General features: G+C 40.1%; 1 protein-coding gene across 5 annotated transcripts in view; it reads left to right on the top strand.

Moving 5' to 3' along the window:
• LOC113966623 (SAM domain-containing protein SAMSN-1-like) overlaps positions 1-19496 on the top strand; it is an 88091-nt gene that overhangs the window by 55216 nt on the left and 13379 nt on the right. For 3 of the 5 annotated variants that reach the window (XM_027681540.1, XM_027681539.1, XM_027681541.1), the window contains 4 exons: positions 14653-14724; positions 15308-15463; positions 17411-17531; positions 18947-19098. In XM_027681540.1, coding sequence (XP_027537341.1) covers positions 14653-14724; positions 15308-15463; positions 17411-17531; positions 18947-19098 — 501 coding nt within the window. Of the gene's footprint in view, positions 1-13233; positions 13253-14652; positions 14725-15307; positions 15464-17410; positions 17532-18946; positions 19099-19496 lie in introns of those variants that run through there. The other 2 variants (XM_027681543.1, XM_027681542.1) reach the window with 2 other exon arrangements.

Here is a 19496-nt window from a genome sequence, read left to right as displayed (position 1 = left end):
AATAACTTATTTGAATGTCTGGCAGCTTTTTTGTATGCATGGATATGCATATAACTACTGAAAGCATTTTATGTAAACTATATAAATAAACATTCATTGTTAGGCAAAAAAGCCCATCTACACCTGGTGTCATGCAAGAGAAAACTGGGAGAGAAATGGGAGGGAAATGCTTTCAAAAGAGATCATGGAAGGATTCTGATCCTTTGCAAACATTAAGCATTTGCATTACTATTGTACTAATGTAGTTGCATTACTATTGTGGAACTGTAAGTTTGTACCTTGTACATCAGCTGAGGATCCCAGGTAACAGAATTATAAAGAAAAAGTCCTAAGGGTTAAAATTATCCTGCTTAATATTGAAGAAATTCAACCAATTGAAGGGCTAAGCTCTCTATTTCAAGCCTATCTAATCTAACCTATCTGTCTACGCAGGACCTTAAATGATTTTCTCTCACGGCAGAGCCTGTGCATCTTCCATCCCTTCCTTAAGGGAGTCCTTACCTGCCCTCCTTTCATTTCTGCCAGATGAGACACAGCTTGGTTTACATGGTGTGGCTGTTCTGAGCTGTGGAATTATTTGTGGGCAAGTGAGGTCAAACAAACCAGGTCTTGCACAAAGCCCCGAGGTTCCTGGTCACGCTGATGGCTGGACTCAGCTCACTGCAGGGAGAACATGTGCATTGCTGGAGTGTTTGTTGCAGGGCAGGAAAGCAGAGGGGGTTGCTTTTACTAGATGTGTCTCAGCTGTGGGTCTGTGCAGTCTGTCCCACCACCCCTCAGACAGCTGGGGAGGAGGAGAGCAGTTGACTTGGGAGGATGAAGGAAAGACTTCTGAAAACACCTGGATTTTAGCCTCTTTGACCCTTATGATGTTACGAATGTCAGTGCATCTGGGGAATGGAATGAAGCAGATTTAGAACAACGGAAAGAAAAAATATTCAAAGAAACTGTACAGTCTTCTCTTTTGTATAGGCTTCAGGCAGCACCATACAAATAAAACACCCTTAAAGAATTTCACAGATACTCTGCATTCCACTTTGCACTGTTTTACACGTTTGACCAGGTGCAAATAATCTGTAAAACATCCCTGCGTTGTCTTGCCCACTTCACACGACATAATGTGCTGGGCAGAACCTGTTCCTTTCTCTCTCTCTCTCTCTGACATTCCTCTGGACACAGCAAACTTGAGAACTGTCTGATGATTCTTGGCTTTACTTCAACATGAAGGAAAGACGACTTTGTGCCATTTTTTTCTGGCTTGACTGAAGAAAGTCTTGTGTCATTATTCTACATGACAGTTGATCTGTGTTTATGCTAAAGGTTTGAGACGTTTTTTGTTTCCTTATTCTGCTTCCAAATGTGCTTGGTGCTTTAAACTCAGCTTACTTCTGGTGTGTGAGACAATTCAGGGTCAATGCCTCTGCATTTTGTTTAGGCAAAAATATGTCCAAGCTTCTAATTAAATCAATATTCACTTACTTAGGTGATAAAGCTTTATTTGTTTTCAGGGTTATGAGATAATAGTGACAAATCCAATGGGAGGAAACATTTTAATATGCAGATTTGTTCCATAGTATGATTTCATGCCAGTAATTTTATTTTTTTATAAGCTTTAAATGAAACCCTGACTTCACAGAAATGAATGCACATTTTTGCCATAGACTTGAGGCCAGAATTTCCCCTTTTTATATATTCTTCACAGAAGGCCTGATCCTGGTTCTGAAAACACTTAAATGAATAAATTAGCTGTGATCCCATTGATTTCAGTGGGATTATCTGAGTAAAGTTTATCGCTTGCCTAAGTGTTTGGAGCCTGTAGTGCAGACAGATGCTATAAGCAAGTTTTTTGGTGCTGTATTTTTCTCAGACAGTGGCTTGTGCCTCTCCAATGGGGAATACTTGTTAAAGAAAAGAAAATAGAAAATAGGTACAGCAAACCTAAACACCAAAAATAATTCAAGGCATAATTAGATCTTCTGTAGGACAAGATCTGCAGTCTAGAGATTGCTCAGTGTTAATGAATATTAACTAGGATTTATCCTTGAGTGAGGAAAGCTGAAGGTTTTAATTTTATTTCAAAGGTAAAGACTGGTAGAGTTATGAAGTTTTATATTCTTTTCTTTTCCCCTGAAATTTCGAGTGCATAATAAATGAGGCACTGCTAATGTCACAGATGCTAATTTTCACAACCACGACTGAAGTGATGTTCGTTTCCATTTGCATTTCATTCTAACAATGATGAGAGGTGATGAGTTGATGATAAGCTGTTTTCACCGTACTGCCCGCTGTGCAAATTTATGCTTATGGGCAAAGATGACACATAGTTCTGTCATTAAAGGTCTTTACTGCACTGCCTCTTGAAGAAAGACTGTTTGTCAAAATCCATTTGAACTCTGTTAAATAAGCAGAAACAGATGACAACATCTGGGAAGTATTTTCAAGAACCTGGTTTATAGTGTAAATACCTGTGGGCCTTTATCAGGGAGGGTTCAGAGAAAGAAAAAATGATACTTGTAATAACCATGTATGTCTAGATGGGGAAGGAAGGGATTACAGGTGACACTTCAGAAGGTGCTTTCTGTCTCCCTTAGGCTTCATAAAAAACTAGAACAAGGTTAGAGTTAACCTTGGGTTATTTTCCTTCTGTGAATGGAAGGCTCTACAATCATATTACTGCTCCTCTTACTTCTGCTATTGTTTCTTCATTTATATTATCATCTTGCTTCTTGCTCATCAGATAGTTTTTTTTTTTTCAACAGCGGTTTCAGAAAGTTGTTTGTGTCTTAACATATATGTTAGCATATCTCTTTTAGTAAGGTCTTGAAATTTGGGGAATTTTGTTTTCTCACCAGAAAGTCAGGGTCCAGAGTTTTTGTGGGGAAAGAACAGCCATCCCTCACCTGCCCCTTGGCAGGAGGCTGAATAGGATGGCCAGACTCCACATTTTGATGCTTACATCAAGACACAGGCTCATAGAGGTCTCACATAACTCTTGACTAGGTTTTGTGTCAAAGCAAAAATGAGATCTGTGGGCTGGTCCAGTACTGACATCTTTTGTGTGTTCCCTTGATTACACCACTTTTTAAATTTTCAACCAACCTTGCACAATATTCAGGTAATTTCTTATTTCTTCCCTGTCTTGGTTTTCCTTCACTAACCAGGCTTAAGTCCTTAATAGCAGAATATTTTAAAACAAGTGAGAGCAAATCTCCTGAGGGGAATATTGACACATTAATATTCATTTTGCTTAGAGTAACAAATCCAGTTCAGTTCTGTGTTTGTTTTCCTAAGCAAGTAAGAGCATTTCAAGAGGTACGTCTGAAGAATCTTATCCAGCCATTTTTAGAAACTACATCATTTATAACTGTACTCTCTGATAAATACATAGCACAACTACCAAAGTGACATAAATCAGCATTTAGTTGTCTTCCAATTCTTTAATTAGCTTTGTAAAGCAGTTGACTTTAATATTGTGTTTCTAGGAAACCCAGAATACCCCAAATTAAACATTGGCCAGGATGTCTGTCATTGCTGGGAAAAAAGATCAGTAGGTATGTATGGGCAGGACTGGCAGAGGATGTGGCCTACAGTTTTCTGTAGTTTCAATGCTCTTCTAGGAACCTCTGTCACAGCAAAATGACTGAAGTCATTATAAAGCCATCTCTTGGCAGCTAGTTTAAGGAATTTGTGGATAGCTACACACACTTCATCCAGAGGAAACAACCCCTTGGTGTGTGGGCAGAAACCGCTGGGAATACCCAATCCTGAGAAAGGAAAAAAAAGTCTTCTAGGTCTCTGTAATCACAATATCCCTTAACCTTTATCTTCTGGAAGGCTGCAACAAAGCAGGGTTACTACAGCTGTTAGAAATAGTTATACTCTGTTCCACAAATTATCAGTGTCAGTGTTTTTGCTAGACATTTTGCTGCTTGGCACCAGGCTACAGATTATATATGCTCTGAATATTTAGCAAGTGTTACATCCTTTAAACCATCCTATTGGAAATCTTTGTCTCGTGCATCAGATAGAGGTATGCTGTATGTGTGTTGTTACTCCACAGGTAGATGACTGACAACCTACCTTTTTTCCCAAGTGAAAACTCTTCTGCATACATGCTTGCTCTTACCTTTCTGGCTTTTTAAAAAATCCTATTCCACTTACAGTGCACCCAACACTACGTTTTTACTATTTTTCTTCTTCTCAAACTTGGGGCTGAAATTCCTCCTTAGGAAAGAGTCTGGAGACTGCTTCAGGAAAGTTGCTTCTTTGACTATATGTGATATATACCTTACTGCCACTTTTTTTCCTTGGCCCTCTTCAGTTTATTACATGGATACACAGAAAGCTGGTGTGAGACACTGAATTATTATATTAATTATTGGGTCTGAACAACTCATAGCTCCAGACTTGGGGTCTTACAGTTGGATAATGACTTTACCTGCACACATTCCTCAGGCTGCTTAATTGCCAGTCATAGCATCTTCTGGCACCTTTCTGATAAGCTGAATGTCAACAGCAAATGGTCTTTTATCTCTAATCATCACCCAGCACTGAAGTTGACAAGTTTTCTCTGGGAAGAAGATCGACCTCCTGTTTTGCATAACTCCATTATGTCTTCTGAGTGGAGTTTTAGTCCCATTCCTACTCTTCTATGTCTTTATCTCTTTTATCATTGTCACAAGAACCACCATATAACCTCACACTCCTTTACTTGATTTCCATGAGATGCTGAGTGGTTACTTCCCTGAGAACTGTAGGAAGTTGGAAGTTCCTCTCCTTGGTCGTGTTGACCTCATTCAGAAAGTTTGTTGTTCTTTCAGGTATGTGGAAAGAGAAGTGAGACATGAGGTTACTGGAATACTTGAGTACTTGGCTTTAGATTTTTCCACAGTGTTTCTCACAGACAAGATAAATGCTAGAGGAGTTCTGTTCAACCAGAAAACATGGCAAAGCTATGGTGCAGTTTCATGTCTGCCCTCTACCATTATGTTTGAGATAGAGATGGAGCTTTGTCACTGACGGCCCACAGCCCTGAGATAAAGAAATCAGCTCCACTTAGCAACAGCACAGCCAAAAGCAGATGTGTGAAGGTGAGATGACAAAGTGGCTGAGACAGCTGAATGAGCTCACTCAGCTTGACTCTCTGCTGCCTTCACCTGTGCAAAGTGGATGCTAAGCTTTACCACTCATGAACTGCTTTCACTCGCCACAGTGGTGCTGTTTTTCTCTTGTATTTCTGTCTGTCTGCCTCCTTCTTTAAGATCAGATGTTCAGTATAAAAACCTCTTCACAGAGCGGCAAAGGAGACATGATTCACTGATGGATGAGAAGCTCAGAACCTGCGTAGAGGGTGCATGAAATGACTGATGATGGTTGAGCAGGCATTCAGCTCTAGTCGCAAGCACATGGCAAGCCTTTTCTGATGTTGTCTATTGGCTTGTTTCCATTATTTTCTTCCTGTCTCTGTAATGGAATTTATATTTGCTTGATTAATGTGTCTTGGTAATTGTGGTAAAATGTTTGAAAACTCTGTATATGGGATTTTAGCCGGTATGAGAATGAATGGGAAGAGGCAACATCTTCCCACCTGTTTGTGAAAACTTAAAGCCTTGTAGCTGGGACAAACCCCTTTGCAGTGATAGGGGTGATTTCAGTAGGATTTGGAATATGGCCTTGAATTTGGGATTCAAAGGACACCCTGAAGGCCTCGCTGCTGTCTCTGCCTCAGTAGCAGCACCTCATTGGTGTCTCTCAACTGCGTGCGGCTTTCATGGAGATTGCAGGAGGAGAGTGGGGGGGAAGAGCTCAGTCTCAATTTTGTCATGTGTCGAAAGGAAAACACGCTTCATGCACCTGCTACATTTGTTTTTCATGAAATGAAGCTGTAGTTTTCCACTGAACTGTGATTGTCATAACCCCATGCCACAGAGAATCATATGGAGAGAGGGGAAGTGATGTGCCCATAGCGGTACCATTTGCTGTGCCCAGTACCCCAGGGAGCTGTTGATTGTATTCATTCCTTTCTGGTATATGAACTGAACAGTATCAGGATGCTATCTCGTCTTCAGATGACTAGATTTTTTTCCTGGGATAGCAGTTATAGAGCTTATGCTACAAAGATAACCCAGAATTTAACACATCCTAACTTCTGGACTAAGAATTATTCTTACCTAGTCCCCAGTCACATGGAAAGCCTGAGCTGGCAACCTTCTTTCAGTTCCATAGTTGTCCAAAAACTAAAGGTTACTGAACTTATTTTATGAGTTCAAATTTCCAAGGAGCATATTTTAGATTCCCAGGCATAAGTTGTGCAAGCCATGTCCAGTTTTTGAAGCCTGAGAGGTTTCAATGAAGTGCCACATGTCTTTCTTCAACTGCACAATAAGGATAACTTACAACAATAAGTTATGACAATAAGCCAACACTGGAACTCAGACAAGGGAGGATACATGAAAGGGAAAAAATGGTGACTTTGGTCTACATTTCAAAGGAGTCAAAAGTTAACCCACTATAATGAATATATTATTTGTTTGTTGGTTTGTTTGTTTTGTTTTTCAAGATAAAAATAATTTAAATAAATGGACATATAGATCTGATGAAACACGAAAATTCACAGTGACTGATGATAGATACTGCACTGAATTTTGCTTCTCTACTGTAGTGCATCTCCATTAAGGCAATTTCAGCTAATCTCACTATGGATTCATTAATCAAGTGCAGTCAGGATGTCTGAAGAGAGATAATGAGGGGGAAAAAAATGGCCTATTGTTTGGATCTTATTCTTCAGCTAGTTAGTTTGTTTATCATGTTCCATAATATTTGTACCCCCATAAATAAGTTCCAGTTGCAATTAGTTATCATAACAGACAACTAGCACATTTTTATTTTCTTACAAATTCAAAATTATTCTATAAATAGATCAATTAACTTTGTGTTATCTTTACATCGCATGCCTAAACAGATTTCCAGCCTGCAGTATCAGCTAACAGTGACATGGAAACAAGGTGGACCAGTAGCATTTTAAAATTTCCTCCCTTTATACAAAGATGCAAGCATCTATGGAGACAAATTCCCTAATCCTACATCTTTTCTCTTAAGCACTAACATCCTAAGTGCATACTGCAGTATCAGCAGTCCTCAGTGCCTTCCAAAATTTCTCCTCTAAAAAGCCTAAGAAAAGATTTGTTCATTTTTTACTTACTTTTTACTCATTTAGGATTACATACTGTATATCTGCCCCACATAAAGCTGTCACTATGTTACTTTAAAAAAAAAAAAAAAGTTGAGGTTCTAAGAGCCTGGTGGGGCTGGAGACTGCTGAAGATGGGAATGTTTATAAGCTCTGTGATATTAACTGCAGCACTCAACCTCAGGTGACATAAAGCATGCAAAAAAGAACTTTCTGTCAGTTTTATTATTTCTAAAAAGGTTCCCCTTGAAAGAGAAGAGTGACCTTGCTCTGCTGAGCTGACATATGCCACTGAATTAATGGCTAAGCTTTGCTGTAGGGAAGCTTGCAGAAACATTACAACTCCAATGGCTGAGTTTGCTGTGAACATTAATCAGGGGAACCAACACGATGTATCAAACACTCATTTAAAAGTAATAAAAACTAACTTTCTTTCTCCCCCTCTCCACCAAGTTTCTTAGAATTAGCTGATTGTTGGTTATTACCTGTTGTCAAGGGTAAGACTGCAGTATGGCAGTAAAACTTATATAAGGGTTTTCTAAAGTTTGCTTACTCTTCAGAAAAAAACCAAAAACAAGTGAGCTTTTGGGATGGTCAGATTTGACTGTGACTTAGAGGTTATTTTTTAATCTTGTTTCCATCTAGAAGGTCATTTGAAGGAACACCTTCCACTGAAAATGTGCTTCTCCTTGGCAAGGAATGCACAAGCTGCCTTGTGTCCTTGGTGACTCCCTGGAGGCAGGACAGCTCCCACGATATGTGCGAGCAAAGCATGACGTAGGCAAGGAAGGTCTTGCTGCCACTGAAATAATCCCTGTGGAGGATCTTGTGGTGCAATGGTCAAGTTGAGAGGCTCTGACCAAACCACTGTCTCACCAGGCAGGAGTATTTTCTGCCTGTCCTGTGTTGCTCCGCTCCGCAGTGGGTAGGTGAGCGCGCTACAGTCGGCAGCTGTAGCCACTCCTCGGCTTTCCAAAAGGAACAGGAAACCCCTGAGGCAGGCTGTGTCTCTCCAGGCTATTCTGAGTGTGATCCATGTGTAGGCTCTTCATTGCCTCTTCTGCTGAGCATTCATGGCAGTCACATTCCCAGCTCCTCTGGGGCAGTGTGGTGGCTGCCCTGCTCCGGGTGTGCTGAACAGGCACGAGGGTCCCTTTTAAACTGAGCCCTCGGGGGCTGTGTTCTTCTAAGTTCATCATTGGGCAAATAAGTATTTTTGTCTTCACTGAAAGCCTGCAAACGTGCTTGTGAGTAATTTCTCTCGCACAAGAAATCCAACCAAACCCTGCAAGGTCAGGACCTAGATAACACACAGCATTAATAAAATCACGCTGTATAAGTAAGCAGGGGAAGGACTTTAATTGAAGCTAGGTGATTTGGTTTTAAAATATGAGAATTCGTCTGCCAATTCATTTGGTTTGAAGAGGAGAAAGTTTCAGGAGAGGAAAGATGTTGGTACTTAAGAGATTAAAGATCAAAGCCCACAATGCTTACGTAGTGTTTAACCAATCTTTTGTCAGGCAGCGCTCCCCTTACTGCAGTGATGGTTTTGTGGAGGGTGGATTTCAAGGCTCATCCCTCAATGATGTTTCTGCCCATGTGTAAATCAAGGGTAAAAAAAAGGATACCAGGGAGGTAGAAGTGCACATCATGCCAAATCCTTAACTGTCATTTTCATAGCTCCTTTGAGTTTGTCACACATCCTTAACCTTCTTTTAAAGTCATTTTCCTTTCATGGTTTTGTGTGCCACTGAAAGTCACTTTTAATTAAATGTCATATAAATAATAAAGTCTTAATTACATAATTATTGCAAATACCTGTGTGCACACTCCCAGAATTGGACAGACTGCCAGAAGAGCACTTGGAGTGACTTTTCTCACCGGGAACTGAGAGTGCTCTGCAGTAACTGGGCAGGAACAATGGAGCTCAAAATTCAGGGTCAATGTTCATTTAAAGAAAGAGGAGTCAGATCCCTTCTCCCCCCTTGCACATTTTGCAACACTCACTTGCACAAAACTTTCCTACTGTTAAGATTGACGTTTCTTAAATTACTTCCTTATTTAGTTCCTCACAAACTTGTTTAATCAACACAGCACAGTTTTTGCCAGATGAAATTGCCGTTTTGCTCAGACATCCTACATGGCTTGCCTCTTCCTGAGGAAGACTTACAGACCTTACAAGCTATCTCAGTGTCGTTTAACTTCAGGAATGGTAGTTTCCCCCTTGCTCTCAGCTGCCCCAGGGCCTGCCCTGTGCGAGGTGCCCCTTGAAAGCACTCCAGACGGGTTTCTGGTGGAAACTCTGACGTGCTGGCTGGGTTATCTGGAACTACGTGCTTCATGTCAGCGGAACCCTAGGCTTGAGAGACCGAGGCTGGTACCAGATAGAGGTACTGATAAAACAGCTGCTCAGTGTTTACTTTGGAGAGCATAGTTTGTTCACCTGGAGGGGTGTTAAGTACGATTAACTCGTTATTTAATCCAGCTTTTCTTTTCCAGTTGTTTCCCGTCATTAAAATTAGGCAGTTTTGCTCAAAGTCCACTTTGCTCCCCTCTCTCCCCACCTCCATGCAGTTACTGAATACCAGGCCACGATAAAATTATAGAGTCATTTTTAAGCCAGTTAAAAATGCCAATTCAGTAGATTACTGTATTTGAGTTAGCAAGAACAAGATGTATCTTTTTTATTGCTTTTGACTGGTGAAGTATAAGGTTTAGGCCATGTTTCGTGTGGGCCATAAAGTTATATTAATAGATTGCTCAGAAGTTCTGTATGTGTAACTAATGTGTAAATAGGAAAAAATCCCTGTAGTAGAAAGGTCGTGATGTCTTCTCTTTTGTTGCTTCTCTTACTCCTTGGAGAGTTGCTTAACCTTGTATGCAAATTCTCATTCTTTATACAGAAGTGAGGGGATTTTTGGTAGTGGTGTTGTTTGGGGTTTGTTGGTTGTTTGTTTTTTTTTCCACAGAACACCCAAAAAGCTAAAAACTGCCATCTTGCCATCTGGGAAAGTAGGAGACAATTCTTTTGATTATCTGTGCAACAAGATAAGCTAGCAGAGCAGAAATATTCATCCCTACTTGGTAACTCTTAATTTCATTTTCAGAGTAGGGACTAGGACCATTAGAGAATAGAAGAAATGAACCAAATTTTGATCTCCACTTGTCTCCATCAATCAGAGCATCAAGAACAGGCTGTTCTTTTGAGGGCTGCTGTGGCTTCTTCCAAGAGAGAGGGAAGAAGACAAGTGTCTGTGGCAGGCAAGGAAATTGAGCAACATGCTGAGTTCCCTTTTTGTTACTCCTGGTGACCACATTTGCCCCTATACAGCTCACACAGTTTGGGTAGTCTGAGGGTGAATGGAAGCTAAAAATGAAAATGCATGGAGGAACTGGAAAAGATTGACTTGTGTGAGAGGGTCAGTGCAAAGCCATTGCATCATGCTGGACTTAAGAGATATTCTGAATAGGAATTGAAGCAAAATATAATGGGCCAGAATTTCTCACAGCAGGGAACCAGATCTCTGAGCACCATGAATTGCCCAATGGAAAACATGAGATGAATATCACCCATAATGAATTTTTAGCAGGAAAGCTGCTGTCAGTTTTGGCTCAAAGGTTGTCTTTAGACACAGAGAAGCTCTGACTAGTTTCTCATAAGAACTATCTGACTTCTATAATATGTCCTACAAGGGAAGAATGTTTTATAACTGAAAGACATGTATTTCAGAACCTGTTGTTGTTGTTTTACTATTTGCATACCATACCATACTATTTTCTGGGGAAAATTATAGGGTATTTACAGACAAACCCAACCATCAACTGCAGACTGTCCAAATTAAAATAAACAACAATTACATAGCACTTATCCCTTTAAAAGGATTATTTAAAGTTCCTGGATTTCAGGGAATAAACAATACAGGAGAAGATGGAAGGAGGATTCAAAATGCTGAAAAGCATCTTTGATATTTTTTATTATGCTGATTTGGTATACTGAAAGGGAGGGGATGAAAGTTTGTGCATTGATTTATAGAAATTACTTGATCAGTCCTTGTGTGGGAAAACACAGTTGTTTCTCCCCTGCCCATGCCTCCATTAGATATTACTGAGCAAATTCCTATTTGCTTAACATATCCACTGGTAGCTCTTGCATGAATCAAGCGAGAAAAACCACTTAACTTTATAGGATGGTATCAAAAGTCAATAGCGTATTTTCTCCTGGTAGCTTTGCATTTACTTTAAAAGCTTCCCTTCACCTGGAAATAAGGCCTGTCCCTATCTTCACAAAGTAGGTGTTCCCTGACGCTAATGCAGTGACTGACACTACTGAAACTAATAGTTCCATTCTCTTTGCAGCCAGGAGCTCCTAAATCTGCTTTTCGTTATCAGTATAATGGGGTTGGATATGTTTTTAAAAGGTGGTGCCTATTGATTACTTAATGGAAAAAGTTAGTATAGAGAACTGCTGAAGCAGCCCTATTTAGTGCTCTCCAGTGCAGCAAGACCATTATCTACAACAGTGGAAATCATCCTGTAACCCTTATTAATATTTAATAAGGATGAAGCAACATTGAAGTACACTACGAAATAGCCCAAGGCTTCTGCACATGTAGGATATAAGGTTGTTTCGAGGGTTGAAAACGAATAACTGATTTCCCTGTGCTCAAGCTGTTTATAGGTAACACCAACAGTAAACAATGTTTTTCCTCTTGTTCCTTTTAAAGTATTTGCAGCACATCTGCACTTTAATATACAGTTATTCCTACTAGACATATTGAAGTGATTGAATGCAACAGAAAGGTCAGTGTATGTTTAGAGATTGCTGTGGGAGATTATTTTATACTTTCCCAGTATTGCTGTGAATCCCAGCCTCCCTCTCTATCCCTCTCACTCCATGCTGCAGGGCACATTTGGCTGGGTTGACAAGCTAGTGAAAGGTGTTAATCCTGTCTAATAGAACCATAATCCTTGGGGCTGTGTTTTTATATCATACTATTGAGCTAACCCCTTGTCACAGGATATTGTTCATCTACTTGATAGCAAAGTTCTTTGTGGGAATTTTAGATAAAATTAAAGTGTGCAATCCAAATTGTCCTTTTCAATTTCACAAGGTAAAAACAAACAAACAAACCCACAATGTTTAGCCAATAGAGATTTTCTGAGAGATTACAATCAATTAAGAGGAGAGCTGTGTGGGTTTTTTCTTTTTTTTTTCTTTTTTTTTTTTTCCCACTCGGTGAGTAGTAAATGTCATTTTACTTGTCCAAAAATATTCACAAATCTGGGTCAGTTTCTTCAAATAACCTTTGGCTGGAAATATTTTTCAGGTTAGATGTGCCCAGAAAAGTAGGGGAGAAAAAAAAATGTTATTTCTCTTTCTCTTGAGCTGCACTGCTTAGAACATGGAGCCAAAATGTGGGTACAGTTTTCTCTTCCATTTGTCTGTGCTCAGGCCTCTCCCCCTGCTATGTTGACATTAATTTTTTGGGGGGAAGGTGGCAAAGCTGGTTAATAAATAAGTTTGGAAAAACAGGGAAATATAACAGCAAGGAGCTTTTATTTGTGTTCCAGGGGATGCTGATTTTCTTCTTCTTGAATGGAGATTTTAAGACAAAGTATTTTCACGTGGCTTCCTGTAGGGTTTTTTTTGTCATTTTTTTTTTCCTCTGCAAACTACGTTTAGTTTAAAAGTGACTGCATGCAAGAGAAGGGAACTAATATGGAGAGTAACCCTGTGATTTATGAGCAGGGACTGAAAAAGATGGGGTCCTTCCTGGGTGGAAACACCCATGGCTGAGAGATTTCTCCTTAACTTCTCTGGAAGCAGGTCCATGCCAGCATTTAGTGTGACTGCAATGCAAAGGCAGGCAAAGGGACAGCCCATTAAAACAGTCCTTTTCTCCTCCTCTTTTGTTGCCCAAAGGATGATCTACTTCGGTTGCTTCTGAGGCTACCTCATGGAAAGTTTTGCCTGGTGAAGAAGATAGTAATAGTACAGCCAGGAGCTCACAGCTCTCTTGTGTTCCTTTTTGGAAAGCAAAAGGAGGTAGCTGGAGATTCCAGGTGAAAAGGGCACAATGGGTCCTTTAGAAACCTGGGGGAAATGAAAAGATGACTCACGTTGCTGGGGGTGGGGGAAGAAAGCAATGGAACAAGGAACTAATTTGGCTGAAATCAAGGGGGCAAGGCAAAAGGATGAATAAGTACAGGAAAAGCTGTACTTAGCTGTACTAGACAGGTAGTCTGAAATCACTTATTAAATCAGTCAGGATGTATTTATTTTGTGGTTTGTTATTTAGTTCAGGGTTTTTTTCCTCCGGGGGGATTTTGAATGCTCAAAAATAGACTGAGATGATATTGCATCGTACATAATAGTAAACCCTGCTCAAGAATTCTGATACTGCATTAAAGATTTTCATTTAGTATGGAAGAGTGAAGTACTTAAATGAGTCATTCTGGATTTAGCTTTGAGTATTGGTGAAGACATAAAAACAAGCTCTTAAAGACACTGTAGAGTGGATAGATGTACAAATTCTGGCTGTTATTAGAGCCACACTTCAAAGGACTTCTGACTTGCCATCAATGCCAATTTTATGCATTTTGCCACCATGGGTAGCTCAGTGTCAGACAGCTCTGCCTGGGCATGTCTGACAGGTATTTCTGTATGACCTCTCACCTCAAAATCTGCTGTGCCACTTCCCTCCTTTCCATCCCACTTATCCGCATGCAGAAAGGGTGAAAATTGGAGGGAAGTAAGAGCAATCCATTCACAGTCTCTTAGTGCACAGCTCAGGTGATGCAGCTTCTCTTCCACTAAGTAAATCTGTGACACGGGAAAAAACTGTACCCATTTATGTTTAAAAATCAGTCATTCTAATTGGACAATTGAGAAGAAAAACACGAGGCCTGCCTGATTATTCTGTTACTCCCTCTGCAACGTATGCATTTTAGACAAGATGTATTTACAATCCTTGGTGGTCCTTGCTGATTCCTGTTGGAAAAGGACCATAAATAGTTTCTCCAGCTGCAAAAGTACACTGTATAAATTGTCACAATTTATACCACCGTACCTGAGTCTATAGCTTGTATCATATTTATGGAAACAGCTTTTTTCCCGAGCTCTTAGCCAGCAGTGTTTCTGGCCTACAAGTAGTACATAGGTATCTGAGTATGAGTAATGTGAAATAGATGTAGAAGAACTCCTAATCATATCCATTACCTAATTAGTATTTGAAGCGGTATTGTTTCTCTTACTCATTTTTCTGCTTCTGGGTGTACAGTCACAATTTTTTTTCCCCCACAGTCACCTTCTAGTTGGTTTCTAGCTGTATGTAGCAGTTCACGGTCCACTGATATGGGAGGAATTTTTAGCACAAACAGATGACTTGACAGTTGTATTTAAGTCTTAATAACAGAACAAAAGACCACCAGTGAGTCAAGGTTTGTCTTCTCCTCTTTTACAGCGCACAAGCAGCTTTGGAAGCTTTGACCGTTTCAGGCACCACTCGATATCAAAGACAGATGATTCAGCTGAGGTCTGTATAACACAAAGTTTTAATTTCTTCAGTTCACTTTCCCATGACAGTTATGCAAAAACATCGGGAAACTAATGTGTACATTTTACACTGGTGGGAATTTTGCTCGTGTCCCTGAGCCTGTCTGGGTGATTGAGGCCTTGCCAAAATGAACAGGACAATCACACCTAAACTTTAGCACCTTGATGTGAAGATTAGAAACAATTTTTCAAAAAACCACAAAAGTGCACTTTACAGTAGTGCATGCCCAAAGTAACCAGCACTTTACAAGTAACCCACAAATATGTCACTTTTGTTTTCAAGACCCCTGCAAAAATCCCCTCAATTCTTATTTGTATTAGGGGCAATAAATAATGGCAAACAACATTTTCTAGCATAAAATATATTTTCTTTCTTTCATTCACACATACACTGGTGTGCTGCAAACCTGTTTATGTACATGATTTACCAGGAAAATGGCCATGACTGACTTTTATCCTACTAACTGTATTAGTGTCCTTAATATTTCCCTGTAATTCCTATTCCACTACACTGCATTTTACTTTCATGGTGAGTTGTTGCTTACTCTTTTATTTCAAAACAGATCTCTGAGCTGGAGACTATAAGTGACATTGGAGAAACAGTACAAACCAAAGCAGTAAATAATGGAGGAAGTCTGAGTAAGAAGATGAGAGCCATCTCACTCACCATGAAGAGAAAGATGGGTAAAAAGTACATCAAGGCACTCTCTGAGGAAATGGTAAATACAACCTAAGAGTCTTGTGTTTGTTGACAATACATGTGAAGTAAAAATTTTCTGTGAATTTCTCCCCTTCATGTTTCAACTGTCATCACCTATGACAATCCATAAAAACAGGGTAGCACACACTGAATTAAACCAGATTTTGGTATGTACCCTTTCTTTCACGTGCACGTGAGTGTACATATACACACGCAGCATCACATGGTAAGGGACCAAGTGGAGTTTTACATCACTTAATTTCACTTCTTCATCAAGGACCATGTGTACAAGCAGCGCAAAAAAATGTCCTGATATGGACAGAAGGGAGTATCGACTGAACCCCATCGTCAGTCTCATACTTAAGTTGTAAAAAAAGCCCTATTAGAAGAATTTATCTTTCAATACAAGAAATATTTCCAAAGTCGATTTTGTAAAGGTCAGCCAGTATCCCAGAGAATGACAACTCATATGCCTTATCTCCTTTTACCTTATCTAATCTTAGTGAAACTATCCTTATTAAACATAAAAAGTTACTGCAAACCGTTTTCTCAATACATTGTGTCAGTGAGTTCCAAATTAAAAAAAAAAAGGTAAAAGAACTTATCACACTTAACAATCCTAAAAAATCTAGCTACTCTGCATCCTAACTCATGTGTCAATATCAATAAAAGGAAATCTCACAAGTAGAAAACAGTGTTTCACAGGACACCTTTAAACAGTTTCTGGAGGTCAAAGACAAGGATCCCTATTTCATTAGTTTAGGTTTTTTGGTTGGTTTTTTTTCCCCTAAACTTTGAGAGGTGGCAATCCATGTTGTTTATATTATATTTTTATATTTACCATCTACACAGTTACGGTGACAATTTTCATGACAGAAATTCAGTGGATTATCTGGTTGGACACACATGTAGCATGATCTCCTTTCCTGCAGGAGATGATGACAATCAATACCAGCCCTCTGATTAATCTATGGGTTGTGCTGCTGACTGGTGTAACAAGCACAGTCCTTGTTGAAAACCAGTATAGCCTCATTTCAGTGCCTGTATGGGCCTCTACTTCATACATGCACCATCATCTTTGCTTCACTGCATCATCATAACTAATGAATAACTATTTCCCCAAATATAATGTAACATCCTAAGTACTGCAGGAAATTTCAGTTGCATCAGGATATCATGCACACTGACAATGTGATGAAATCTGCTGAAGAAACTCCTTGCTTTGAAAGCTCATCACTATTTCATTTAGCTGCTACATCATCTCTAACTTACCTGTGACCGAAATATGGGTCCTGTTGTTTTGAACAGGCTCGTGATTCCTGAGGTGTGAGGTATTGGTATAAACTCAAGGGGCCAATTTCATACACCATTGGATTTTGTGAGAGAAACCTGCATCTGTCAGTTCTGAAATGCACTGGATTTTGAGGCCAATGCGTAGGTTGGGCAGTGTGGTGAGCACGGTGCTGGAACACACCGATGTCATATGTGTGTGAGAGCTGCCTCTCGAACGCCCTGGCCATGGTTTTCAGAAGTTTAGTGCAAAATACAGCTGTGTCAGCTGGAACTTCACCATGTGCTTTCAGAATTGAACTTTACATTTCCTTCTCTGAGACAAGCAGAAAAAAAACACCTTTCCTGGCTGCCTACAAATTTCCCATTACAAGCCTTCGTCTCTGCCGTGGTATATTGCAGCCTTCCGAGAGGGGGAATCAGTGTAGCTGTTTGGGCAGGGGTGGAACAGAGTGAGTGGGACAGAGACAAGACAGGGAATTTCTCCAAGGTTCTAGGGGTGAGTGCTGGGCACCCATAGTACCAGGTATTCAACTTCTAAAATGGTTTCTCTGACAGAGTGGTTCTTAATAAAGTGCAATGATGAATTAATCTCCAGTGATGATTTAAAAAGAAAAAAAATATGTTTATCTAAAATACATTTCTTGGGGGTTAACATCTGATTTTTATGTTTAAGAATGAAGAAGGAAAAGATGACAGTGATCCTGGTGGTGGAATACACACTGAGAAGGTATCCCTAAAAACCAGTGACTCTTTGGAAAGTCTCTATAGTCTGAACAGTGGCCAGAGCTCATCTAGTAAGTACAAAATATCTATACTTCTTATTCAGTCACTGGATCAATATAGTTATTGTTTAAGTCTGCAGTATCAGAGCTGGTGATGGTAGAGAGCTCTTCAGTCTGGCAGACAAAAGTGTAATTTGATTAAATGGGTAAATTGATTAAATGGGTAGCAGCTAGGGTAGATATAGCTCTGTCCAGAAAGAAGCTCAGTGTTTTCAAGAGTGGAATTATTAACTGAATTTAAAAAATGGCGTGGATTATAGGGGATGTTGCTGGTAAATATGCCACAAATTTTTTGTGGGGTTATCACTGCTATAGTGCTGTCACCCACAGGGTTGCAATCACTGGGTGCAGCCACAAAAACATCCTCTCTGTGAGTAGTGGCTCTGAGTTCATCCTTTGCCCCGCAGATGAGAGGCAGACAGTGAGAGGTCTCTCTGAGATGACAGGTGGTGGGGGTCTGACCTGGCAGCTTCAGGTCATGATGCAGAGAGACACAGCCCACTTGAAACCCACTGAAACCCCTCCCAACAAGGTAGTCTTGGTCAGAGGGCAGATGAATCTCTGATGAGAAGTTTGCCTCCACCTCTTCACGTGCTGGTCTGCTGTGGACATTGGCTGGGCAAGCCACAATTAGCCATGATGACATTGCAGTGCCACCCCTGCAGGCACTACTTGAGCCCTGAGTGCAGACTGGAGCTGCAGTCCACACCATTTGCATTTAGCAGTTAATCTGGCCCTGAGATGAAACTGTGCACTTAAGCAATCATCTCAAACAAAACCATTTTTACAATCATTTTCTATGATGTGATTTGTGAAAATCGTATATGGGAGTTTACTTCCAACACACTGCTGCTCTTATCTAAAAACATATTTGGATGGGATATTGCAGAGCTTGCTCAAATTTGCTTGAATTACTCTGCTGATATTTTATTGCTCAACTTGGATAAAATGACAGGCAGAAATGTTGATAAGATTAAAATTTCCCCCTGCAATGCAGGTTCCTTTGATGTTTCAGCTAGCTCTGTAATGAAATAAAATAACTTCTACAGTACTTGTTTTCATTTCTCTGAATAAACAGGAGAAGTTCAGCAGAATTAATTCCCCAAATTGCACTTTTAGGGTACATATTATCAATCTGCAGAGGTAATATTTCAAAAAGTCTGTAAGTAAAATGTGTAGTCTATTAGTTTCATCACCAGGAAAAGATTACTGTAGGGAAGATATTAATGAAAGATCTCCTACCCATTTTCTTTGGTCTCTTGTAGTATGATTTTTATTGAATGTATTTATCCTGGAAAGTGTCAAACCCACACAGAGTACGCTCTGTCTGTGATTCTGTGTTTTTAAATCTTTCCTCTCGGCTGCTGGGCAGAATTGCATGTCTGGGCACTTGGTGCAGGAGATCTCTCAACTTGACTGTCTTTCAGGTGGGGTGACCAGCTGCTCAGATGGAACGAGCAACAGGGACAGCCTCCGGTTTGATGACGAGGTGCCCTACAGTGGCCCCTTCTGCGGCCGGGCCAAAGTCCACACTGACTTCACACCAAGTCCTTATGACACTGACTCTCTGAAAATCAAGGTAAGACAACCACCCGGACTTCCTCTTTCCCAGAAATGCTGGGGGGGCATTTCTTACACGTGAAGAATATGTTTACTGATGCATTTTTAACTGTTAAACACATGTAACACTCTAAAAGCAAGACCCATTTGGTTTTGCAGTGCTTCTGTAAGGTCTTAGTTCAGACAATGCTGCAAAGCCAACTGCTGTTAAAGGCCTTTTAAGGCATAGATTCCAGGTAGGTACTCCATCATGGCATCTACGTAGATACCACAGCTTTCCTCAGAGTAAAATACATGTTGCTTCCCACATACTATGTCTGGAGTAAGACTAAAATCTCCTGGGATGTGAAGTTGTCTCCCCAGCTTTTTCAGTCACAACCAGGATATATCAGAAGCTCAGTGGCATCCATTGTCTTT

This window comes from Neopelma chrysocephalum, unplaced genomic scaffold (genome assembly GCF_003984885.1).
Source record: "Neopelma chrysocephalum unplaced genomic scaffold, ASM398488v2 Primary Assembly neopelma1_60, whole genome shotgun sequence".
NCBI lineage: Eukaryota > Metazoa > Chordata > Aves > Passeriformes > Pipridae > Neopelma > Neopelma chrysocephalum.
This window is presented reverse-complemented; position numbering and strand designations above follow the sequence as displayed.